Source organism: Aricia agestis, chromosome 15 (assembly GCF_905147365.1).
Source record: "Aricia agestis chromosome 15, ilAriAges1.1, whole genome shotgun sequence".
In the NCBI taxonomy this organism is placed as follows: domain Eukaryota; kingdom Metazoa; phylum Arthropoda; class Insecta; order Lepidoptera; family Lycaenidae; genus Aricia; species Aricia agestis.
In genome coordinates, this window is record NC_056420.1 from 8,479,325 (window position 1) to 8,505,459 (window position 26,135).

At 35.0% G+C, this 26,135-nt stretch overlaps 2 protein-coding genes across 2 annotated transcripts; one reads left to right on the forward strand and one right to left on the reverse strand.

Moving 5' to 3' along the window:
* Positions 1 to 1,437: 1,437 nt before the first annotated feature.
* On the reverse strand, positions 1,438 to 20,605 carry LOC121734170 (alpha-tocopherol transfer protein-like). Its single transcript, XM_042124622.1, has 7 exons — positions 20,542 to 20,605; positions 10,083 to 10,174; positions 5,632 to 5,791; positions 4,617 to 4,872; positions 3,352 to 3,462; positions 2,277 to 2,413; positions 1,438 to 1,715 (listed from the first exon to the last, which is right to left on the reverse strand). Exons 2-7 carry the CDS (start codon positions 10,168 to 10,170, stop codon positions 1,586 to 1,588), a joined length of 882 nt encoding a protein of 293 aa, XP_041980556.1. The 5' UTR covers positions 10,171 to 10,174; positions 20,542 to 20,605; the 3' UTR covers positions 1,438 to 1,585.
* A 2,703-nt stretch (positions 20,606 to 23,308) lies between these two features.
* On the forward strand, positions 23,309 to 25,090 carry LOC121734308 (neugrin). The gene is made up of 3 exons (XM_042124837.1): positions 23,309 to 23,542; positions 23,790 to 24,008; positions 24,122 to 25,090. Exons 1-3 carry the CDS (start codon positions 23,348 to 23,350, stop codon positions 24,821 to 24,823), a joined length of 1,116 nt encoding a protein of 371 aa, XP_041980771.1. The 5' UTR covers positions 23,309 to 23,347; the 3' UTR covers positions 24,824 to 25,090.
* The last annotated feature ends 1,045 nt before the right edge of the window (positions 25,091 to 26,135 follow it).

Here is a 26,135-nt window from a genome sequence, read left to right on the forward strand (position 1 = left end):
TCCCCAAACGCATCTGTGAAAACTGCCATCTTAACAAGTTTTTCGTTTATGTTTTTCGATCTGTCATGACACTACACTGACAGGACTTAAATGTGTTTCATGAAGTTAAAATTCGAATATTGGGCGTTCAGAAGATAAAAATCGGATTTGCTGTGAACGAGTTTAGGTTATGTTAGTGAAATGCAATTGAGTGTTACAAATGTGTTTATACATTTAGAACCGGTTTAGTGTGCGCTAAGCGCGTTCAATTTCTTTGGTGAAATCGCACCTACTTGGAATCGTATAAAAACGGAATATAGTACAAAAAAAAATCTAGGGAACATATTATTAGACTCTAAGATTAAGTAGATTATAATATTCATTTTAAGAAATGTCACAAAAAGTAAAAAAATCAATGCGGTACTTTTTCTTTAGTTTAAAAAGTTTTAATATATGTCAAAAATCAATAAATTTCAGTAAATGATCGGAATTTTAAATGTTTTACCAAGTTTCGGTTTCGGTTTCGGTTTCGGCCGAAACTGAGAGTAAGGCCGAAAGTTCGGTTTCAGTTTCGGTTTCGGCTGAAAAAGCAGTTTCGGTCGGACACTACAAAATAATAAAACTTTTTCAACTTAAGAGTTAAGAAAATTATAAAAAATAAAACTAATAAAAGTAAAAATAAAACAATTGCTTTTAATTAAGTATTATGATTTTTGACGTCCAAACAATTGAAGACTTAGGTCCTAATGAACAATATATAGATGTAGCTAAAATATAATTCTGTTCGCATAAATTTTATACCTGCATGGACTATGGTGTAAAAAACAGTAAATTGAAATTAATATGTATCAAGACTTTTATATCTATTTATTTGAGATGTTATATAATTTTTTGCACATTATCTGCTAAAATACAAACAAAAGAACATTTTGATTCATTGCAAACTACAACATAAATACTGTGTGCAAAGATTAACAAAATATAAAAAAACATTTACTACTTATTATTATAATTATCATGATATATTTAAAATTAAAAAATAAGAATTAAAAAAACAAAATTTTGAAAACGAAAAAGATGTTTTCGTCCAAACACCCCGTTCGACGAAAGAACGCATCAATTTAAAACGTCGCTTCGGATGCGATGCTGCTGCGAAAACACAACGCAAAGGAAAAATGTGGCTTTCTCATAAAGTTAATATACCTAGCGGAATAGAGCAACAATCTCGAGCTGTCAAACGAAACCGAAATTGGTTCCATCTGTGTGTAAAAATATGTGTACGTATACACTTACACAAGCATGATTGAACATAATTTCTATGAGATTAAATTGTCAACGTGCGGCACGTGCTGACTGGACGTCAAAAAAAGAGTGCTGCTGTCATGTATCACACGTCTCTTTTTACCACGCAGTGTTCTGATAGTGACATCTCTCTTGCTCAGGCCTTTGTTTCTCTATTCCGCTAGGTATATTAACTTTATGGGCTTTCTTTATTCTTACTACTGGGCCATGTCTAGGCGCGGAATTGTTAATATGAAATTCCATGTATAAAATATTATAACATATTTATATCAATTGATTGAGTGTGATGAATTATTCATCACACTCAATCGAACGCCAGCGACCGGAAGGAGCCAGGTAGGCCTTTGATCTGGTCGGCGCGGTCGTCCATACACTCCTTGGGCCGCAGCTCTTCGTTCACTGCCCATTTTTCGTCGTTCTTTAGGAACCACTCTCTGTAAAATACATACAAAGTTAATATGTTACATTGCTATTAACTTTAAGGTATGCACTAATTACTCAGAATTGGTTGTCGATTCGCCCTAATGCGGCCCGACATGATGTGCTCATACAATGTATGGTTGTACATTCTATGAGATAATGAGCACATCATGTAGCTCTTGGTCAATTTTAAGCGAAATAATATATGATATTTTTAATTTTTATTCTAAAGCTGAAAATTGTTTGCTAATCATTTTGAACAGGCATTATTTAAGTCAATGGTAAATTGGTAATGCACTCTTTTTTTCGTCATTATGAACATTTAACTGTTTTGAATAGTAATAACTAATAATCAAGTTCCCATCCAAATTGCATTAGAATCCGGATCAAAGCTAACCCTGAGTTAAATAGTCATGTTAGCTCTTTAATTTCATTAGACTAGATTTACAGCGAATAGTAATAATTACAGATTTGTGCAAGCGAACTAAAATATAAACAAAAATACAGCCCGTCCTTTCAGCGGCACTCATCACAATGTGCGCGTACTAAGTATGTTTTCTTTTATAATCTCTTACCTCTTAGCCTCAATCCTCTTAATCCAGTACTGCTTGATATCGTCAACAGTGCCGGCCTGACCGCCGTACTCCTTGGGCAGCAGCTCCTTGGGCACATCCGTGTACAGAGTATCAGAGTCGGGCTCGTGGAATTTTATCTGAAATTTATTATTAACATTTAGTACATACTATATAATATGAGGAAGGCGATTTCATACTTGTCTGTAGAGAAGTAGGGTAATTTGGCAGCCTATGTATTTACGTTGCAAACTAAACTATGCCATAGTCTGCGGTTTGTAACTTGATTAATGTCTGTTCATTTTAATACGAGGCGAGGTCTTATCTCAATCCAAAACGATAACCTTGCACACAACCAAAGACCAAGCGTGTACGCATCGCAATTAGATTCATTTTTTCTAAATAAATATTAAGAAAAAAGATTGTTCGGTTCAGACCTTTTTAAAATAGATTTATTAACAATTTATTAAAATAAAATGTAAGCTAGTCTTGTTAATACTTATGTTTCGATGACAAAGAGTTTTGTCGGAGGTGAGTTTGTAAATTAATTACAGCGAAAGTATTATTTTTTATTAAAATGTTTATGGCTTAAATCCTTTTAAATATTGTGCTCTATAACTTATCTTTTTTTACATTTAATTTAATTTCATTCATTTTACATGGAACTAGGTAAATCGGGTGTCAAAAATAACAAAATGGGGTTTCAAATTTCAAGGAAAGTTTTCGTTACAAAAACGCATGTATTTGGTACGGAGATAATAACAATGTAAGTCTTAAATTATCTTCGATAACATAATAATCATTACGTCTTATCAATAACAATTTCTATTATCCCTTACTGTCCATTGCAGATTATTGTTGCTATTGAGCATATTTCACTATCAAAACAGTTCGTCTTTTAAAATCAAACTCTGCAGATGTGTGTATTTAATATTTGCAACAGTCGGGAGCGGCCCATAACAAAATAATAAATGTTTAATAATAATCAATTAGGTTAAAAGAGTTATCCTTTTTAAGTTTAATAATGTTGCTATTCTATATGATGTTTTATATATCTCCTAAACTAAAAAACACTCACCATTTCAGCAACTTCAGGTTTGATGAAAGGTTTGCACATCGCGTACATCTTTTGGACGTAGGATGGAGCGTTGATAATGTGCACCTGCTTTAATCTGATAGGAAGAGCTTCCTGCGAAACAAAACATTTTTTGAATATTACTTTATTAAAATTAAAGGTTTGTTTCGTAAATAATATCAAGGCATACCGCATAGTGTTAAATACTACGCAGCCAGCTCTCGATTAAGAGGGCGACTAACCCAAAAAATCAAACATCGTCCTTCTCTCTTCACACTCCCGCCCGTCTTTCATATGCCAGGTGAAAAAGGACGACGCGGATTCATCGCCAAATTATTATTTTTTTCAATAACTAGATTAATATACAACATTTTAAAAATCCGCTAGGTCGGTTTCTCAATGATAGAATTCTATACAATGTGTTAAAATATTAACTTAGTTCAATGCACGGTTATGGCGATAAATGAAAAATTCGTGAAAATTAGATGTATCTTTGTGATTTTTTTAATCGAGAAAATTTTAAGATATCGTGTTTTTGCTCAGATCGGATTCTTGGAAATATAATGTAGTATCTGAAATTCGGGGCTTATTTTCAAGTATAAAAATGAATTATAAAATCGTAAATTTTGGGTTAGTCGCCCCCTGTATAGACTATAGGCAGTATGAGGCCACGGCAACAACATCCTATGGCATCCTAGGGAGCGGCAACGTCCTAGGATAGCGACATAGTTCGTACATAGGGGCGGAAAAATGAAAGTGGCCTATACTCATAAAAAATATAGGTCCAGCTCGTACGCAGCATAGAGGTAACTAGAATGACTAGTTTACCGAATTCAATTCACAAAATATTATCGCAGCTAGAGCATACAGATTACATCGTAGCGCGACGTAGGCATTCGTAGCGAGTTGTAAGCATCGTAGCACAACGTAGACGTCGTAGAGGGCTGTAGCGCGACGTAGCGCTGGATGGCTACGACGTAGTATGATCTATTTTTTGCCCCTTTTTATGTCACTAAAGACCTTTTTAATGTCGAATAGCTACAGATAGTAGTTTGTAGTAATGTAATGAAGTATACATTTTTTCTACGTGAAAAATATAATTTTCTAGAAATTTGGTATAAGGTAAAAATTGGTATAAGAGCAATCAATATGCCATTTAAGAGAACTTTGGCTTTTCACTTTACATAATTGGAAAAATTCTGTCACCCATAATAATAATTGGCCATATTATTACAAATACAAGCTCATAATAAGTCACACTAACTCACTTGAGTATACAGCATGTACTTCCTCAGTACGGGTAAGTTGATTTTGCTCATGAACTTGAGGTTGATATTCATGGTGTCAAATATGGGTATTTCCCCCGAAGGTATGTCTGTTTCCTCCGTGAGCCGAGTGTCGGCCAGCATGAAAAACGTCTTGATGCCATCTATGAAGTTAAAGAGATCGTAGTCCGGGTTGTTGAGGCGGTAGAGGAACACCCTGTAGTTTTCCTTAGTTTTGTTTGGAAGAGGCATCATGTCTCTGGAAATTAGAAGGATGTTTTTTAAAACTGCGTCAGGGGGTTATTATATTTGTTATTATTATCTAAGTACCGTAGGTAAAATCGCAAATTTTGAGTTTTGAGAAATTTAATTTTATTGAGGTGCAATTACCTAAAATAGTGATGTTTCGAAAAATATGTTACTAACTTAGAAGATAAGTTTGTGTCGATAACTATGTTCTATAGTACTCAAATCAAACGTTGAATTTTAAATTAATCAACCGTAAAAAAATTACATTATAGCTATGGTGCTAATAGAAAGAACAGGTTATAGTCGGAGTGGACAATGAAACCAACGATACAATAGGAGGACGCATCTCACAAGTTGTGTAAATGCCACTGTTTGGCTAAAACTCCTTCAACTTCTTACTTTGATTTCTATATAATACTAGTGACGATTCTTTTGGACTCTATCTAAAAGAATCGTCATGCTTTATTAACCCATCAACTCTTAAACAGCACCCGGAAACAACTGAACCATTGAATATCTATTGTGTCTGCGATTCCCAAGATCGAGGTACTAAAAGTAAAGTAAAAATATAATGGTAAAATATAGGATCCGAGCAACAAGTTTTATGAAACTCAAGTCGCTCAGATTTTCTAGGTAAGCAGCTAGCAAGACAATAAAAAAATCATGTTATGTTTCTAATATCTCCCCAACCTTCGCCTCATATTGCCTTGCTTACCAAACTGATTCCAAATGTGCTTGCCTAGTTTGTTAAATACAGTATGTTACTCACGTGATATCAAACACCCTCTGTATCTCCGGCGACATGGGGTCTCGGCGGCTGAACAGTTCAGGTGCCGATGATCGGATCGTGAAGAACAAGTCCAGGGTCTTCTTAGCACGCTCCGTGCTCTTGTTGCATGATGCATAGAACCGCTTGAGGAGGATGTCGTCTGGAATTCATGGGAAATTATGGTACAATCATGGTGAAAAGGTTGTAAAATTATGGTGAAATTGTGGTAAAATTATGGTGAAATTGTGAAAAATCATGGTGAATTTGTGGTAAAATTATGGTGTAATTATGGTAACATCATAGTAAATGTGTTAAAATTATGGGAAAATTCGAGATGAAATCATTTTAAATTAGAGCATATTACTGCTAATGAACCATAAGAGAATTATTTCATAGTGTAATTTCAATGCTAGTCTGTTGGGCTTAATATTCAGGGTCCGCATGCTGCCTATGAAAAAAATTTTCTGATACAAAAAGCAGAAAATTGACGCTTCTTAAATCCCTTATGAGCTTTTAACTTTGGTTATGGACACTAAATAGTCAATCAATTCAATTGTTATCTTAAATATCAAGTATATTTAAGGTAAAATTTTGAACCAAGCCAAGTTAGTAAAAGTGACCAATCAAAATGTACCTACATTTTGATTGGCGTGGTCATGGAAAAGTACTAAGCAATCAATTTAGTGTTTCAGCTCGTAATTTTACAGTTTTATGTATTACATAATATACAATAATTAGCTCTGTAATAAAACACAATTGCACCCGAGTCCAGAGGCTATATGATGCAATGTTTTATGTAATTATCCAACATTATGACCAGTGGACTTGGTCTCTTGATTATATCTACAGTGTGTAACAAAAATAAGTGATAAGACTTTAGGGTGTGTACATGTTCCTTATAGAGTGTATATGAGTTCACTGTGAAAATAGCAGCTCTGAAAGACGAAAAAAATTTTTCACCCTAAAGTATTATCACTTATTTTTGTTACATTCTGTATACAGACGCGCATGAAACACGAAAAATTTTAACAAAATTATATTATATTTTTAAATCCATACTAATATTATAAATACGATAGTGTGTCTGTCTGTCTGTCTGTTACCTCTTCACGCTCAAACCGCTGAACCGATTTTGCTGAAATTTGGCACGGAGATACTCTGAGTCCCGACACGGGACATAGGATACTTTTTGTCCCGGAAAAATGCAGTTTTGGCGCAACGGAGTTGCGGGCGTCATCTAGTATTGTATAATGAAGCAAAATGCATAACGTTGGCAAGAAAGTAGGTATACTATATACCCATTATAGTATACCTACTTTTACTTTTTTCTTGAAGAATCAGTCAGTTGCATCACTTGCACGGTGCACCTATTATAAGCTTTAGCTCGCGACAAAATAAAGTTTATAGAGCAAATTAGTCTACATAACTTTTTGGAACAAGCAATAAGTCAAATTATATACATGGTCCTTCCTAAAGTACTACTCGGTCAGAGAAGAGTTTAGGTTAGGTTAGGAAGGTACCTAAAACTACTTATTTTGTAAATTGAATTCTCGGTTAGTAACAACGAGGATCATTAATTTGTTGAAATAAATTATATTATATATAGGTTAAAATATTAAATATTTTATTTCAAATAGTTAATGGAATCAGGCGTAACTTTGCGGAAATCCATAGTTTAAATTTAGTTTGTTATTATTTTTAGCAATATTCCGCGAAAACAGTTTTCGCGGAATATTGCTAAAAATAATAACAAACTAAATTTAGATTTTATTTCATATTGAGGATGAAACAATAGATTTTCATCCTTAATAATGTACTTATAAATATTTCATAATATACTCGTATAATGTTGAGTCGCGAGTAGTGCGGCAGCCGCGCGACTGCTGTACGAAAACAGGCCGCGCGGTTGTCGCGCGTCGTATGGAGCCGCGCTGCCTGTCGCGCGGCTCGCGACTTAATGTGAAGGCAGTCTAAGGCCCTCGAGTATCTCTATACTCGAGGGCGTCATAGAAAAATTATAATTTTAAGGCCAGTTTATTAGATTTGAATGTATGACTCACAGGCCACAGCTATCTGTTACGTTATTTAACCATTTATCAAAATCTGGCGAGATATTCTACCGAAGGACTAGCTATTATGATGAAAAGAAGGCTTCATCGGTCATAATAAGATAAGAGAGGTAACGCTTGCTTAATACAGGCTTTTGTAAAAATAGTAATAGTAATAGTAAATAGTAGAAAATAATATTTTTACTATTCTCTCTAAACGTTATTCTCTCAAAACCATATCACCGATTAACAATGTTATAATTATTACGAAACAGTGCCTTTTTGCGGTAATCGTTTGTTAAAAATTATTTCTCCCTGAAATTGGCATAGAGGTTAAAGAGTATTTAATAGAGATACTACCAAAACACCGACTAGTAATATTATGATTACGCTAACTTTAAGGAATGTTTATGTTAAAATACTTGTGATGACATTATGATGCATGATAAGTGGTTTTTAGGAGTTAGGAGCTTGTTTTATAACTTATGATAGCAATTTTCGCAGTTTACACCTATGACCGCAATAAAAACTACTGCTATTATATTATTAATACACGACCGGAGACACCTTTATATTGCGATCAAAAGATATCAGCTATTAAACATAAAATTTTCAAATAACACATACTGAGGTATAAATCTTTAAATAGTAGGTATGGAGGGTCAAGGTCTGTCTTTAGAGTTTTTTACCCAACTTTTTATAGTAAAAATTACGTGAAATACAATTCAAGCATTAGGGTGAACATGACTAGTGATTTGACAGTACTAGCTATTGGAAAGAGCACAAAAACACTATAATATTCATTAAGGTTACTTTAAAAACTACCAGTTTTTCTTTAAAATCAGGCGTTCTATTAATTTAAAAACAGGTAGTTTTTACAGAAACCTTCGTAGGTCGTTTTACCCTATTTTAAATCAGTTTCAGATGGGCCTGGAATACTCGCGCGGAAACGTAAGTTAACTAAAGACACCGGGCCATACCATGAAACCGTTTTGAGACTCAAACAATCGTACGAGAATGCCGCGTCCTACTGTAACAAACGATAAATTATGTTGTTAGAGCAGGACGCGGCATTCTCATTCGATTGTTTAAGTCTCAAAACGGCTTCGTAGTAGGCCTATACAGACTCAGAGACAAAAATATATTAACTACTTAATTGAAATTAAATGAGGATTTTCACATAAACCCCATATATAATATTATCTGTCAAACTCTTCATTATCTATTAAAGTTAAATCGTCATTTAATTATCTGAGTGCGGTCGCAAGTGCAATAGTTTTTGATAAGGCACCTAAGCTGCATTTGCTCTACCTAAATTCAGTGAGAGTGATTTTAAACACCGTCACATGCTGTCTTCACAAGTCACAACACGTAGCACAACACAGTAGCGTGACTCGCGAGACTACGCAACCAACAACCGGAAAAGTGCAACGAGGAAAGAAGCAGCTTTTGCAATTTGTATTTTATTTTCATGGGTGTAGAGTTTAAATTTAAAAAATTAGCGTGATCTTGTATTTCGTGAGAAGCCAACAGTTTTAATTGCAAATACACTGCTTTACAATATTACATCGTGATAATTTCTACTTATATAGTTTCTCAGTAAGTACTATACCTAAGTACTTTACTTTTATTGCCTCTATATTCTTCTTAGCAGCTGCTTCCCTAAAATGTTTTAAGTGAGGCGGATCTCCTGCGGTAAGTAAGATAATATTATTCTAGGAGCTATTGCCCGCGTTAATATGTATTATTATATACAAACTTTCATCCCCTATTTTAACCCCTTGAGGGTGGAATTGATCAAAATCCTTTCTTAGCGAATGCCTACGTCATAACATCTACCTGCATGCCAAATTTCAGCCCGATCCGTCCAGTGGTTTGGGCTGTGCGTTGATAGATCACCATGTCAGTCAGTCACCTTTGAGTTTTATATATTTAGATTCTGACTGGTCATTAAATTAAGTAAAAGATTTTATTTCTGTCATGACATAAGTGATCGCCACTACCTACATATTTTAGCCTCTCGCGAGTCGCAAAACCAGAGGATTTTTTCCACTAGTCATGCGAGTAACTTAGTACGTAAAATTGCCACTTACATATACATATACATCAAAAAACGTTATTTTTATTCCGGTTTTGTGTGATATGAATTTGTTTTAACCTGCATACTCCGGCACGAATTCGTGCCGGATTATGGTTTTAAACGGGGTTCGGCTCACACATTCCCATCACTGTATCTCCTGTGTCGCCAGGAGCGACAACGGTATCCAAATACGAAAGCCCTTTGATGTGATCTTAGTCCGAGGGATATAGATAAACTGTCTTGACTCCTGGGGTAAAGGATCTAATCAGAAGAAAATATGAGTAGGAAGTATTTCAATTTCTTATATCTTATGCGTATGTTACCGATGTCATGTGGTAGATGCGGCTGCTTGACCAGCCACTCCCTGATGGGGGCGATCTCCTGGCAGCCATCGCTCTCCGGTTGGGGCATGATTCTGAAAATAACATACTCATTTAAACTATGTTGGCTAAGTATTTAATCTACGACCTGAAATTGTCATTCTTAGTTTTGCTTGCGCGTATGCCACTTCCACTCAAAGTTCACCTAGTTAAAAATATTTTTTATCATGAAAGGCCGACAACGCATTTGCAGCTCTTCTGATGTTACGAGTATGAACACTCGTGGGGCGACGGTAGTCGCTTTCCATGTGACCCGTTTGTTCGTTTGCCCCCTTATTTTATTAAAAAAAATATCATGAATACGAAAGACGAGCAAAATATCATTCAGTGCTACCTCACAGACACATTTTCAAAAGTAAAATCCAATATTTTTTAAGTCCAGGCAGATGACGACCAAGAATTAATAATAATTATTGTTGCTAAAACATAGAGAACGTAAGGCAATTAGACGGATCGATTCAAGTTATCAAGAACGTATAGCCAAAGGGCATTTTCGTTTATGATTGGTCGATTGTGAATGCTGTAGACTGCTTTACAATCTTTATCCATTAAAGTCCGACGTGGATAGGTGTCCTATAACTTATAGGTGTCTTATATAAGTGACTTATAGGCTATAAGTCACTTCTAACATAAAATCTCATACAACATTTAATTTAGAAATAAAAAATAAAAATATATTAATCAAGAAACAATGATAATATTATCTTGATTCTTGGACGCGTTTCTAAACATGAAGGCGGCTATAATTGATGAGGCTTAGTTTAAGGAAAACATTCCATGGGAAGTCTCAAATTAGAGATCGACACGAACATAAAAAATAAAAAATAAAATGTATCGTCATCGTTACCATGTTATTGTGAACTTATTAAGAAAGATATAAATATTCTTTTCGATGTTATAAATAACATAAGCTTTAACCCAAATACAGACGTTACAGTCATAATATTATTACTAGATGACGCCTGCATCTACGTTGAGCCAAGATTTGTTTATGGCGCGGGAAAACCCATTTTCCGGGATCAAAAATATCCTATGTCCATTCTCGGGACTCAAAGTATCTTTATATGCCAAATCACAGAAAAATCGGGTTAATAGTTGCGTAAACAGGTAACAGACAGACACATTTCCGCATTGGCAATAATATTAGGCCTCGTCTGATACGTTAGAAAATTTGTTAAGCAGACAAGGGGGTGAGCCAAAATCTTTACGTTTTCGCTACGTTATAGAATCGCAGATGATAATGTATGGAATTGACATAAGCGTTCGTTAATATGACGTTGACGTTCGACTCGTCTTATGTCAATTCCATACATTTTGATCGGCGATTCTATAACGAAACGAAAACGAAAAAGTTTCGGCTAAATGGCAAGAACAAAATAATGACAATTACTCTACATTCTTAACATCCTCAGTCTGCTCATCTTATACGGATATATTGGTACGATAGGGCCTACTTACTATTCACGTGTGCTGGATAACACGGTTTTAAAACACCTTTGAAGATTGACGTCAATTATACACAACGGTAAATTGCTCTACTGACCAAAAAAGTAAATAACAACAGACACGAAAAAGGTTGTTATGATTTCTAACTTATAAAAACTGCTTTCAATAACTTTTGCTGTCAGATTTTTTTTTAATATAATAAGGGCAAACGAGCAAGCAGATCACCTGATGGAAAGCAACTTCCGTCTCCCATGGACACTCGCAGCATCAGAAGAGCTGCAGGTGCGTTGCCGGCCTTTTAAGAGGGAATAGGGTAACAGGGTAGGGAAGGGAATAGGGGAGGGTAGGGAAGGAAATAGGGGAGGGTAGGGAAGGGAAAAGGGTAGGGGATTGGGCCTCCGGTAAACTCGGCGAAACACAGCGCAAGCGCTGTTTCACGCTGGTTTTCTGTGAGCCAGTGGTATTTCTCCGGTCGAGCCAGCCCATTCGTGCCGAAGATGGCTCTCCCACGTTACGAATGAAGGTTTAAATAAAACACCATATTTTTAGACTTATCTAGTTATGTAGTTCGTATAATTGTTATGGTTTCTTTGGTGCTAAGTCCAGCTGAGTCCTAACCAAAAGTCGATTAAGCCCGGCCGCACATTGTCCGAATTCTGATCAGAAACAGTTGAATTTCGCCGGACCGCCACCCCGCACACTATCCGAAATATCCTTCCGGCGAGTTCGAGCTCACTCGGCTCAGTACAAAATGTAAGAGACAGCGCGGACGTTCAACTGTTTCGTATCAGAAATTTCGGACAATGTGCGGCCGAGCAAAAAGTCGACATATTTTAATGATGATTGAACAAGAGTTTAACAGATAATGTATGGGGCTTATATCAAAATCGTCATTTAATTACAGGTAGATTAGTTATTAATATTCGTCTCTAACTGCGGCAGTTAATGTGTATCATAAACGCGAAAAGTTAATTTACATAAAAACGGGACCCTATTACTGAGACTTTGATGTTTTTCCATCTGTCTGTCTGTTTGTCTGTCTTCAGGCTGTGTCTCGAAAACCTTAAGCCGCTATAGACTTCTGAAATTTTTACAGATTGTGTATTTCTATTGCCGCTATATCAACAAATACTAAAATAAAAATAATATACATATAAGGGGGACTCCCAAGTCCCATATTAACAAACGTGATTTTTTGGCCTTTTTTGCTCGTAATTAATAATGGCAACAGGAATGAGGTAGGCACTTGAAATATTCAGTAAATCCTTAAATATATTTGTAATTCAATAATTAATTATAAAATTAAAATAAAATAAATATTTAAGGAGGGCCTCCCATACAAAAATCTTTTTTAGGGTTCCGTACCTCAAAAGGAAAAAACGGAACCCTTATAGGATCACTTTGTTGTCCGTCTGTCCGTCTGTCAAGACCCTTTTTCTCAGGAACGCGTGGAGGTATGAAGCTGAAATTTATATCAATTACTCAGGTCTACTGTCCCTTGAAGCTGTGAAGAAATCAAACTTCTAAGCCAACGCAATCAAAAGATACAGCCGTTTATGCCGCAAATTTTCGACACTTGCAAGGGAATCAAAACCTACAGGGTGCTTCCCGTGAACTCAGAATCTTGAAATTTGGTACGAAGCAACGTCTTATAGCATAGATAAAGGAAAAATTACGAAAACCATAAATTTTTAGTTACATCACATAATATATTTTTTTTTAATAATTTTAAACTTACTACCCATTTCCTCATAAACGCGTAGAGGTATTAAATTGAAATTCATACCAAATACTCAGGTCTATAATACCTTTAAGCTGTAACAAAATCAAACTTCTATGTCAACGCAATCAAAAGAAACAGCAATTTAAGCTGCATATTTTGAAACTCGCAAGTACTCGCAAGGGAATCAAAACCTAAAGGGTACTTCCAGTCGACCTAGAATCTTGAAATTTGGCATGAAGCAACGTTTTATAGCACACATAAAGGAAAAATTCCGAAAACCTTAAATTTTTAGTTACATTACAAAATATATATTTTTTAATAAATATAAACTTATTACTTTTTTCCTCATGAACGCGTAGAGCTATCAAGTTGAAATTCATATCAAATACTTAGATCTTTGTACGGAACCCTCGGTGCGCGAGTCCGACTCGCACTTGGCCGGTTTTTTTTTTTTTGCCTACTTTCGTTCTATACCGTTGATTCCGTACCGCTATAGAATAGTCCGACTTGCACTTGGCCGATTTTTTTTATGTTATAAAATGTACGGTTATCGCATGATATCCGTTAAGTTGCGGGTAATATCTATTAACTCATAAAACTTAAAAGTTTGTATGGAGAAGATGTTGTTTTTTCACGATTGCTAGCATGTTCCATTAACACATGCAAGGTGTTAATGGAACATGCTATATAATATTTTGTTGATGCAAGGGTCGTCTGTAATGTGCGGTCACCGGTCACGGTCAGTTCCATCAGTCTTGGCAGTCTTGCAGGCTTTCACTTTCTGTGTATTGTTTTTTTTTTATTAAATAAGGGGGCAAACGAGCAAACGGGTCACCTGATGGTAAGCAACTACCGTCGCCCATGGACACTCGCAACATCAGAAGAGCTGCAGGTGCGTTGCCGGCCTTTTAAGAGAGAATACGCTCTTTTCTTGAAGGTTTGCAGGTCGTATAGGTCCGGAAATACTGCTGGTGACAGTTCGCTCCAGAGTTTTACAGTGCGCGGCACTGCGCGACTGCCACTTAACAAGGTGATGAGGATGGTATGTTTTTCGCGTGGGACGATAGCGAAAAGTTGCAGGTGGTATGATTCCGAACAATTCCTCAGAGCACTCCCCGTGATACAACCGATAGAGGATGCAGAGTGAAGCTACATCTCGGCGTAATTCCAAGGGGTCCAAGCTGTTTGAAACACTATGGCAGTCAACAATTCGAGCGGCCCTTCGTTGGATTCGATCCAGAGGGAGCAGTTGATATTTCGGCGTCCCTGCCCAGAGATGAGAACAATATTCCATATGAGGCCGAACCTGCGCCTTGTAGAGTTGTAGGCGTTGGTCCGGACTAAAGTACTGTCTCGCTCTGTTAAGAACACCAAGCTTCTTCGAGGCTAATTTGGCCTTACCCTCTAGATGATATCAGAACTGGACTTCGCTCGATATGTTGACGCCAAGTATCTCAATGCTAGGGGAGATGATTAAAGATGTGCCCTCGAAACGAGGATATACGACCATTGGTGACTTTTTAGTGGTGAACGCGCAGACTTGTGTCTTGGCGGGGTTGAATTGGACCAAGTTACGTCTACCCCATTCAGAGACCTTCTCCAATGAATTCTCCACCTTAGACACAAGTTCGTTTCGACTCAGTGATATTTTGCCGAGAAATATTAGGGGAGCCGGTATATACAGCATCACCTTGTGTGATATACCAAGCACTTAGGCCTATGAAGACCGCGCTCTTACCGCTAAGATTATACTTAAAATCGTTCTTGGGATGCTGTTTAAAGTCAAGCCAAGGCGGGTAATATGAGAGTTGACACGGGCTTTAGTAATGTTCATTTACCCGTAATTTTATCAGATACTAGCTGTCCCGGCAAACGTAGTTTTGCCTGTTTTCCCTTTTTTCCTGCTTTTCTCTTGAAGTTTTTCTGATTTTTTTTCTATAAACTTCACGGAGCCCGAGACCTTTCCAACGAATGCAAAACCGTGGAAATCGGTTCATGCCTTCTGGAGTTATAGCGTCAGGAAGGAAAACCCGACTTATTTTTATATATTAGATGATTCTGATTATAGTCATTTTAACGTAGAAAAGGCTCATTTTATATCATTTTCATTCTCTAATTTACTGGTTTATACATCCGGTTATTATGTGGTTTCAGTGAAATTATTATTTTTAGGTAGATACGTGTGACCAAACATTTTGAAAATAAAAATAATATAACTATTTAATAAAAATATATTTAGTTTGTATATTATATTTTATTCTTTTATTTTTACCTGATCTAGAAATATTTCTACTAACATAATTAGTAGGTACCTACTATGTGGTGCTCCTTATATTCATGGTGTAGCAATTTAATAACAAATCTTAAGGATTTCCTGATGCTTAGTTAAGCACTATACAGGGTGCAATTAAACCTTCCGGCCGATACATTGATCCTTGTTAAAAATAAAAATACACGTATTTCTTTTAAAATCACTCAGTACTAAAATGTTGAGAAATAGAATCCGAAAGTTATCCTAAAAACACCACAATTAATGGACACTACACGTCGCCGGCGCGTGGCTCCCTCGCGTCACCCCCGCTCTACCCACCGCAGCGAAGTGACCGTTCTGCGACGATTTTAAGAGCCCATATGACCCTAACTTGACTACATACATTAACCTATATCTCAAAATCTGTAAGGTCTAGAAAACTGATTTTTTGACACAAGTAATTTCAGTTCATAAAGATTAAATGCTCAAGACGAAAACACGATTACTCAAAAAATGCTCGATAGTTTCTTTTTTACAAAAAACCTTGTTTTAGACACATTTTTGCTTAGATCTTCGAAGTTTGCTGTCTTTTCTTTAATATTTTTTAATATCTAAAAAGGTATTGTTAAAACCTAAATTTGCTCAAAACACTTTTTTCATAATCATTATAGTTCGTCTTTTATTCAAGTAAAACTAACTCGGCGATGATTCCGCGCCGTCCTTTTTCACCTGGCATATGAAAGACGGGCGTGAGTGTGAAGAGAGAAGGACGATGTTTGATTTTTAGAGTCAGGTGAGCTCTTAAGTGGGATAAAAATATGTGTTATTGTAAATAAATTAACACCCTATTTTTTGGTTAAATGGACTTTTCTTATGATACCTAATCCCTAAAAAAAATGACCGGTAGGTTTAATGGCACCCTGTATAACTATTTTTTTTTTAAATGAAATAAGGGGGCAAACGAGCAAACGGGTCACTTGATGGAAAGCAACATCCGTCGCCCATGGACACTCGCAGCATCAGAAGAGCTGCAAGTGCGTTGCCGGCCTTTTAAGAGGGAATAGGGTAATAGGAGAGGGAAGGGAAGGGAATAGGGTAGGGGATTGGGCCTCCGGTAAACTCACTCACTCGGCGAAACACAGCGCAAGCGCTGTTTCACGCCGGTTTTCTGTGAGAACGTGGTATTTCTCCGGTCGAGCCGGCCCATTCGTGCCGAAGCATGGCTCTCCCACGTTTGATAACTAACTTAAATAGAATATTAGAGTTTGGTAAAAGAAATAACTTTTTAAAAAATGGAGCACTAACATAAAATATTATTCGATAGAATAATATTATGTTATAGGCAAGCTTATTAAAACAATGTTTTATGTTACAACATTGTTTTAATAAGCTTGCCTTGATTTATTCGTTTATTGCACTAAGAATAAATTCTTAGTGCAATAAACGAATAAATCAATTTTATCACACAGTAACAATAATAATAATTCATTTTTTGATAACGAAATAATGTCGACGTCAAAGTAGACTATCTCTTTATTATTATCACTTCTGAAGGAGAAAATACTATTTACAGTATATATAGTCATTCTCGTTTGTTGTCAAACTGCTCTGAAACGGCTGGACCAATTTCCTTCAAAATTTTGTGTGCTTATCGGTCTGAGAACCATCCAACATCCATTTCCATAGACTAAGCCCCAATTTCAACAACGACTGTTAAAGTTAACGCTCGAATTAGTATCACGTTACCTCTTTCGTTTTTCTTATGAATGAAAGAGAAGACTTGACATTTTAACAAGCTGTTAGCACTAACAGACGTTGGTGAAATTGGGGCTTAGCAGTGTAAACAGCGTAAATGTACCTACACGAAAAACTTTAAGCTCTTGTTATTTGACGAAAAGGAGGAAGTTTAACTTCCAAATCAATGTCTTCTATACGTTGAACATCCCAATATTATATTGACATAAAGGAGGAAGAGCATTTAGAGCTTTGTTTACTATAAGTACGTAAGTGTTTACCGTATCTTAGGTCTTAGTGGTTAGGTATTTAACATACATATATAATTATTTAAGAACCGTACTTACTAAAGCTGTTTTTTTATGAAATAAGGGGGAAACGAGCAAACGGGTCACCTGATGGAAAGCAACTCCCGTAACCCATCCAACTTCCGGACACTCGCAGCATCAGAAGAGCTGTAGTTGCGTTACCGGCCTTTAAGAGGGAATAAGGTAATAGGGGAGGGTAGGAAAGGGAATAGGGGAGGGTATGGAAGGGAAAAGAATAGGGGATTTGGCCTCCGGTAAACTCACTCACTCGGCGAAACACAGCGCAAGCGCTGTTTCACGCCGGTTTTCTGTGATACTTTAATTTAGTCAAATCACAGTTTTAGTAAGTACGGTACTTAATTATGTAAGTAAGTATATGAAAACTTTTAAGATTATCTTATTACAAAAAAATGCCGAAAATGACATTGCGACATGGCAGTATAACAAAAAGATTGGGTAATTTTGTGTGATTACTATCTTTGGCCGTTTTATACGGCTTTCAGAGATTATCTTTATCAGTTCATCAGCAATCGTGCGACATTGGTATAAAAATATATTATTTGAATTTGTATCCTTACAATCGAGCCCTGGCCCACTTTGATACTGCAAAATAAAAAATATAACGAATGTTGCCCGTAACTTTGCCACATTAACATTTGTGTATGTCAATTCATTCAAATCATTTCCCGTTAATCAACTTATCCTCATTATTTGGTATGAGGACGCCATACCAAATCAGTTTGCTGTTCAAGCGTAAACAGGTTACGGTCAGACAGACAGATCGTTGGTAGAACTCTATGTCGTATTTTCTACGTAGAAATTATGACATAGAGTTCTACCAAATAAAAAAAAGGTTAAGGCTGCGTTTCAACTGAAGCGGAGCGGAGCTTAGCGGTGCCGAATTGACCAATCAACATGCTCAAAATCTTCGCTGTCATTTCGCTGGAATAGCACGATTGGTCAATTCGGGCACCGCTAAGCTCCGCTCCGCTTCAGTGGAAACGCAGCCTAATGGACGTGTTAATTCAGGAAACAAGTAGAAAAGTACTGATACCACTCCATTTGTATTGATGGACGGCTCGTGTACGCCCAACTTTTATTTACCTTTACGCAGAAAAGTACCTAAACAACTTTCCTTTTTCTCACGGCATAAAATTCTTGTTGTAGGAGGTAGCACGTAATATTATACTGGGTGCAATTGTTAAATAACGTAAGGAGAATTAGTGGTGTCATATAATATTCTATTTTATATACGAAATATTATATGAAACCACTTTTCTCCTTACGTTACGTAGGTACGTACTCAAAATTTTAGAGTAAGTACTGTGGAGTACTTATGGAGAATACTTTGGAACACAGTTTATTAAGTCTGTGAGGACATTAATTGTAAGAGTGATTTATTAATAAATAAATAAATAATAATTATGGTTACATCTAGTTTACTTGCATCTTAATTTAACAACTTGTGTTGTTACCTTCGTCTAAATATTGATGGTTTAGGGCTTGATCCTCGAATAAGGAATGAGGATGTGAGTTCAATTTGCGCGATGGAATTAAATAATACATTGTCGCCCGAATCGTATTTTACCCAACATCAGATAGATCGGACGAACAATCTATTTTTAATGAACAATATAGTCTCTTCGGTAAGCTGTATCTGTTATTTTTGTTATGCAAAACGAATTGTAAATAAAGCCTAATTGTGCAGTGTATCTCAACTGCAAGACAATTTGGCTAATGTGTTTTGAAAACACAATACTTATCCGTTGCGCAGTCACGCGTCGGGTAAAAAATATTTAAGTGTTATGCAAACATAGCTACATAACACAGTTTTTGTACCATTAGGATAATTTGTTTGCCTTAGGTATGTTAGCGCCAAATTAATAAGTTTATTATTTTTTTAATTACAAATTGCTGCCTATAATACCGTACTGGATTGCAGTTTAAAAATAAAATTACTGCAATATGAGCAGTACTGTACCAATATTATGTGGACGCAAGGTCCATAATCTTATAAAAAGGGTGTAACAAAACAAAGTGATAACACTTTTGGTGTGTATGTGTCCCTTAAAGTTCACTGAGACAGTAGCAGCGCTGAAAATGCAAATTGTTTTTGTGATTTGTATGCAATAGCGCGTCAGGGTCATGATTTTTCCCGTACGAAAAAAGTTATTGTTTCAGCGCTGTTACTTTCACAGTTTGTTTTTTTACACCCTGTATAATTAAAATATGAGGACATAGGTAATTATCGTAATACAAAGGAGGAGGAGTAGAGACAGTCCTCCTTACTCCTCATAACTCCTTCTCACGGCTAAACCGATATTGATAAAATATCTAATAGGTCTACGAATCGGCCAACATCTTTTTTTCAGTATTTACAGAAATTATTTTTTAAGAAATAATTTTGAGAGATCGTTTTAGACACCATAATGGTGTCACAATGATCATTTAATGACCAAGGCTTCTATAGAATGCTGAATGATAATATTATCTAGTATTGCATTTATTTACCTTTAACAAAATAAGTAGTTTAATATTATACAATAAACATTGATAATAATTATTGATACATTACAGTTTTACAGCGTACACCTTACATACTACTTTAAATATAAAAAGACCCCGATATTTTTTATTATTAACAGTATTACCTATATTATTACACCTTAATAGACTACACTTGCACTGCTGCACACTACAGTGAAAGTACCAGCTGTAGTTTGTAGAATGCAGCAATAGAAAGTGAAATATGTACCTAAGCAATAACAAATTATTAACCTTTCTTCTCTTGTCAGCCCTACAAAAATTTGTTATTATTCTACTAACAAAAATCTTGAAAACACCTTTGCCATACAAATTGAAATGTTAGTTTAAAAAGAAGAATAAACTTTTTAGCGGTAAGTTTTGCGCGCCTGTGTTGATTATTATTTATTTACTTACATAATATTAACGACACTACACTTTCATAAGGCACAATACCACGTCGACTAACGCCGACTCACTGATTTGAACTGGCTAGCAAAACGTAACACTGGCTAGTGACTATGTGCCCACGATAACTGTACTTTCACGATAGTGATAAAATATGGCATAATCAGTGATTTCAAACTATTTATACCAATATTGTCATTATAATAATTATCAACTTTATTATTATAAATGTCTAAATAATAATATTATGTAGAATATAATAATTATTATACTTACAGTCTGTCAAGAAAGTGAAGAAATTAAAAAGTGGCAACATCATAGTGTCATCCCTTTTTTCTTAGATTGATTTGAAAGGGATGACACTACGATGTTGCCACTTTTTAATTCCTTAACTTTCTAGACAGACTGTATAAAGTCTAAACAGCTATAAAAGTCGGTCCTCAATAACCTCATTAGAGTTTGGTGTAAATAACAAAAAATATTTTGTTATTTACACCAAACTCTAATGAGGTTATTGAGGACCCACTTCTATAGCTGTTTAGACTTTAGTATAATAAAGTTATATGCACGTAGCAAGTCCTACTATAATCTAAGATAGCTATTGGGCTGTAAGCAGGAAAAACGAAACGAAAAGAATAATTGCACTAGCTAGCCTGCTAGCACTTTCACGTTTATTCTACGTGCTTTCCTAGGACTCAAAGTACAAGAATTATATTATTATTTTTATAGCCTACTTCACAGCTCATCAAAATTGTTATTAAAGCATTTAACACTATACTGAGTTGTCTTGGGCTCACGAATTTACGAAATCCTTGTTACGAAAAATGTTAATACCATAGTTAATACATTTTTTTCGAAATATTCCCGCTTTTTTAACTTGACACAGACAAAAATAGCTGTCAATGTCAAAATTATGTCTTGAGTACAAATATATACTAGTAATCTGTGGTCTTGAGTTTTTGGAAGAATGTGAAAGAGTGATGTTGTGTTTTTATATTATTTTCCTAAAATTGTGTTATCTGGGTTTTTAATGTGTAATATTGGTAGGATATTAACCATTAAATATTCGTTATCGTGCACAAGTGTGGGAAAGTGATGTAATAACCAGAAACGTGCTCTTTTGTGTTCCCTCCAAAACTCCATCAAAAGTTTCAGTAAAGCGTCCTACCACTTTACTGAATCGACCGACTTGACTTCTTGACTGTATTGACTTTATACTTAGACTTTGACTAGACTTTAGACCTGACTGACCTGACGATAATATAGAAAAAATTGTATAAAGAATATTGTTTTCCCGCCATAATATTAAACTCGACACTGGCCATGGTTATAGCCGAAGTGCCATTATATGAAAAAAAAAAAAAATATGTCTTCAGATGCTCTCACATATTGGTGATAAGGGAAATGAACAAGCCGATTTTTTAGCAAGAGCTATAACTACTTGTTCTCAGGAGCATTGTATTAAAAACATATGTCTTCCAGAATCTGACGTTTTAGTCAAAATAAAAGAAACCTTTAAAATCGAATTTACAAATTTTTGGAAACAGACCATGGAAACCAAAGGAAAATGGTATTCTAAGATTAAACAGGAGTTGTCAGTCCCATGGTTTACTAAAGGTGTTTCATTTCATGACAGGAAATTTTATTCTACTATTTGCCGTCTTAGACTTGGTCACTGTCGATTTAATGCTCATCTTCATAGATTGAATATATTGTCTTCACCCGTTTATAATTACTGTAATCATTCTGAACAAACCTTGGATCACATTTTCTTTACTCCCTTCAGCAGCTTCTGAAAACACCCGATTGTTATAAGCCAATATATGAGTACGTCCTTTCTACCATTGGTGATATATAATTAAATAGGTACTCACCAGTCATTACCTATATACCTTGAGATTGTATATACTTAGTAACACAGAGATAGTTCTCTGTAACGGTTATGTGTTGTAAATTTCCTAATTATATATAAGTACTTTGTGGTTGTAAATAATTCTCTTTTATATTTGCTTTTCATCTCGTTTTTCTTAGTTTTAGTAATAAAATATTATTTAATGTACATAACTTTGAACTGTTTATTAGCAGACTTTTTAGCCTTTTTAGGCATCTGTCAAGAGTCAAGACCACGTCAAGACAATGAAGACAATGACCAATGACGACAATATGTCAAATTGAAGAAGGGACAGTATTAATTAAACAAAACAATACCTACTATCAAAACATGAGAAATGGCTTCGGCCTGATGAAAAAACTTATTATTCATATTATTTATATATATTGTAAATAATTCTCTTTTATATTTGCTTTTCATCTCGTTTTTCTTAGTTTTAGTAATAAAATATTATTTAATGTACATAACTTTGAACTGTTTATTAGCAGACTTTTTAGCCTTTTTAGGCATCTGTCAAGAGTCAAGACCACGTCAAGACAATGAAGACAATGACCAATGACGACAATATGTCAAATTGAAGAAGGGACAGTATTAATTAAACAAAACAATACTATCAAAACATGAGAATTGGCTTCGGCCTGATGAAAACTCTATTTCAGATGGTTAATATAAAAGAATTGGCTTCGGCCTTCACTATCATTCATTAAATAGAGAAAACATAGAAATGGCTGTATGGGCAACGCTCCCTTTGCCTGTCACGACCGGGACGAATTAACAAACAAAAAAAAAAGCTCTCTGTTAAATGTCAATGTCAATGTGAAAATGACATTTTGCTTTTAGAAGTACCAAATTATTTTTTATTTTCTAATAAAACTTTATTATTACTTACGAAATCATAATTTTATTCATAAAGTTTAATATAAAATGTTTTCCATAAAACTCCGTCAACTTTTTATCGTTTCTAATAAACTAATAGTGAGGAATGTTAGAAGCAGGGGAAAGAGGTTAGGTGATCCTGGAATAAGAAATAGGTTACAGGCATTTAAAAAAGAAAAAATCCCGCTAGATAATGAGGATGTTGAAGAGTACATCGAAGAATCTGAAAGTGATTTCTTTAACGTAAGTACAACATAAAAATATATGAAAAACATCAAACAAAAACAATGTCACCAAGTGCTATGAATAATATTATTTTGATATTTCTTAGGTCCACGATATTGTGATTCGTTTTGAAACAGACATTTTGTAGGGGTTAGTTAATCCATTACTTTATTTTAATCTTTACAGAAAATGCTGATACAATTCTAAGTAGCTATGTATGTATGCTATAAGCAACTCTTAAAAATACTATTAATTATATTCACAGGTTGGAGCTGCATTCAATGAACACATTAATGAAACTCTTATTGGCAAACATGAACTGCGGAATCGCATTGTCAAAGACAAATATTTCAAGGAAAATATGCCAAACTTGTTAACATGGAGTGAGAAAGAGCAAATAAGACACTTGGCTACAACAGAACCTGATGAGTGGACACCCCAAAAAATAGCAGAAAGTTTTCCAGTTACAGAGCAAGTTGTTAAGGTATAAGTTTAATTTTATTTTGATTTTACTGTACAATTTATAAAATCTTAAAAAGCTTCTTTTTAAACTTCCATAAGCTTTGAAGTTATATTTATGAAATAATTAATTTTCAGAGATTATTGAAATTTCCATGGAAACCATCTTCACTGCAAAGGATTGAAAGACATGACGCCTCTGCTATGAGAAACTGGAAACAACTAAAGGAAGGCACTTTAGAAATACCTGAAGATCTGAGGCAACACTTCTTGAAATTCTCCAATAGAACGATTCCTCCCCTCAATCCGAGCTCAATCAATATTGATGTTACACCAAAAGATGAAAAAATAGGAGAATTTGAAGAAATCATAAGAAGATGCGCTGAAAAAGAAACTAGTAATTCTGCCTCTAATGAAACAAAAACAAAGAAAAATATTCAAATAAATGAAACAAATAGTAAAGAAGAAAAGAATTATAACAACATCACACTTGAGGAATTAGCTACAGATATACGAAAGCGTATTAAAGAAGGTCACAGTGTGAATCTAAATGACAAATTAATTGTAGATTCTGTGCACAGAAAGGAAGATAATGTTGCAAAGGTTTCTACAGAATTAGATTTAATCAAGGAAACTAAACATGAGAGACAACTGGCCGAAATTAAAGAGCCGGAAGATCAGGTTTACAATGTAACTTACGCAGAACGAATAAGAATACCTAAGAAGGCATACAAAAAAGGTGCGACATACAAAGTGAACGACTGCTTCTATGATGATGATGGCAGGTTTTTGTACAGAGTTATAGGCTTAACAGATAGTAACAATAGAGCAAAAGAGTAAATCTTAGAATATTTTATTTCCACTTTGATATAGGGTAAAGACAAATTGAAACAACAAATCTTTTTATTTACAAATTTTAGGCATTGTAAATAAGTAGGGAAGTTTTCAAATAAAACAATATAGTTGAAGCCTTATTCTTTTTATATAAAAGTTATATGCATCTCACCTAGAATTAAAAATGTCTTGTACATAAAATCTAAACCAAATCACAAAAATGATTACATTGACTTACACTTGTCCTTTATAATTTTAGCATTAAAATATATTGGGAACTATAATATGAAAATATACTTTACTATGGAACATAACATATGGCATTATAACTTCATTTGAAAATAAAATAAACATAATTCCATTACCCTACAATGTCAAACCATAAAATTCATTCTCCCTTGTAAAATTGCACTCGTTGCTAACTTCATGCATTTAAATAATCTAACAAAATTTTACAAATAAATAATTAAGTTTGAAGTTATCTGTTATGTACACTATAATAATAATAACTGTTCTTTGACTACATGTCCAAGGGGTTTCACCAGAAGAGTGTGACTTACATTTATTATATTAAAAGAATAAGGGCCTGTTTCACCACTTTCTGATAAAGTGGCGAATAGGCTATTCACAGCTTTTTTGACAGATTATCCATACTTCATCTGTCAAGTTTTAAGTGGTGGATAGCCTATTCGGCACTTATCAGGAAGTGGTGAAACAGGCCTTAAGTGAAATGTATCTGTTAGATATAAATAGTTTTAAGTTACGTTACGAGTATTTATTCATATTAGTCATTTCAGGTATTAGGCCTTTTACAATAAAATATATAATGGGGTTATAAATTACAATTCGTTTGGAACTTCAAGTTTTATTTAGGGCTTATAAAGTCAAATGAAGTTAAACATTAACTTTCAATGAATTTACGTAAACCAATATATCACATTATGACCTTCCTAAACTACGTAAAAGCGAATATTAGGGTTCTTTATACAATTGTATTATCGTCTCGAATAACTCGCGCTAGCACCGAGTACTTATAAGCTATTAAACATTCGAAGATATTGGTACGTTTCTCTTAGACAACCTCTTCATGTTGACCCATGATAGACTTAAGGTACAGTTACACATACTTATTTCAAGCACGAAAGCATGCTTTAACCGAGCAGTTGCTGCTTACGAGCACGTGTATCCGAGTATTGCTCAAAATAAGCATGCTTATTTCGAGCATACTAAAAAATCGAGAGGCGTGCGATTTTTGAGCATGCTACATGCGGCGCGGGTGGCGGGGGCTTGGTACGTGTGGCAGGTTGGCTTATTGAGA

Bases quoted from the DNA above. Each gene is read 5' to 3' on its own strand.
- LOC121734170 (XM_042124622.1), bottom strand. From the start codon at position 10,170: ATGCCCCAACCGGAGAGCGATGGCTGCCAGGAGATCGCCCCCATCAGG. The intron at 5,792-10,082 runs GTAACATACGCA...CATGAATTCCAG, and splicing joins GCATCTACCACATGACATCG to ACGACATCCTCCTCAAGCGG. The intron at 3,463-4,616 runs GTGAGTTAGTGT...TTTGTTTCGCAG, and splicing joins AGTACATGCTGTATACTCAA to GAAGCTCTTCCTATCAGATT.
- LOC121734308 (XM_042124837.1), top strand. From the start codon at position 23,348: ATGTTTTCCATAAAACTCCGTCAACTTTTTATCGTTTCTAATAAACTA. The intron at 23,543-23,789 runs GTAAGTACAACA...TTATATTCACAG, and splicing joins CTGAAAGTGATTTCTTTAAC to GTTGGAGCTGCATTCAATGA. The intron at 24,009-24,121 runs GTATAAGTTTAA...ATTAATTTTCAG, and splicing joins TTACAGAGCAAGTTGTTAAG to AGATTATTGAAATTTCCATG.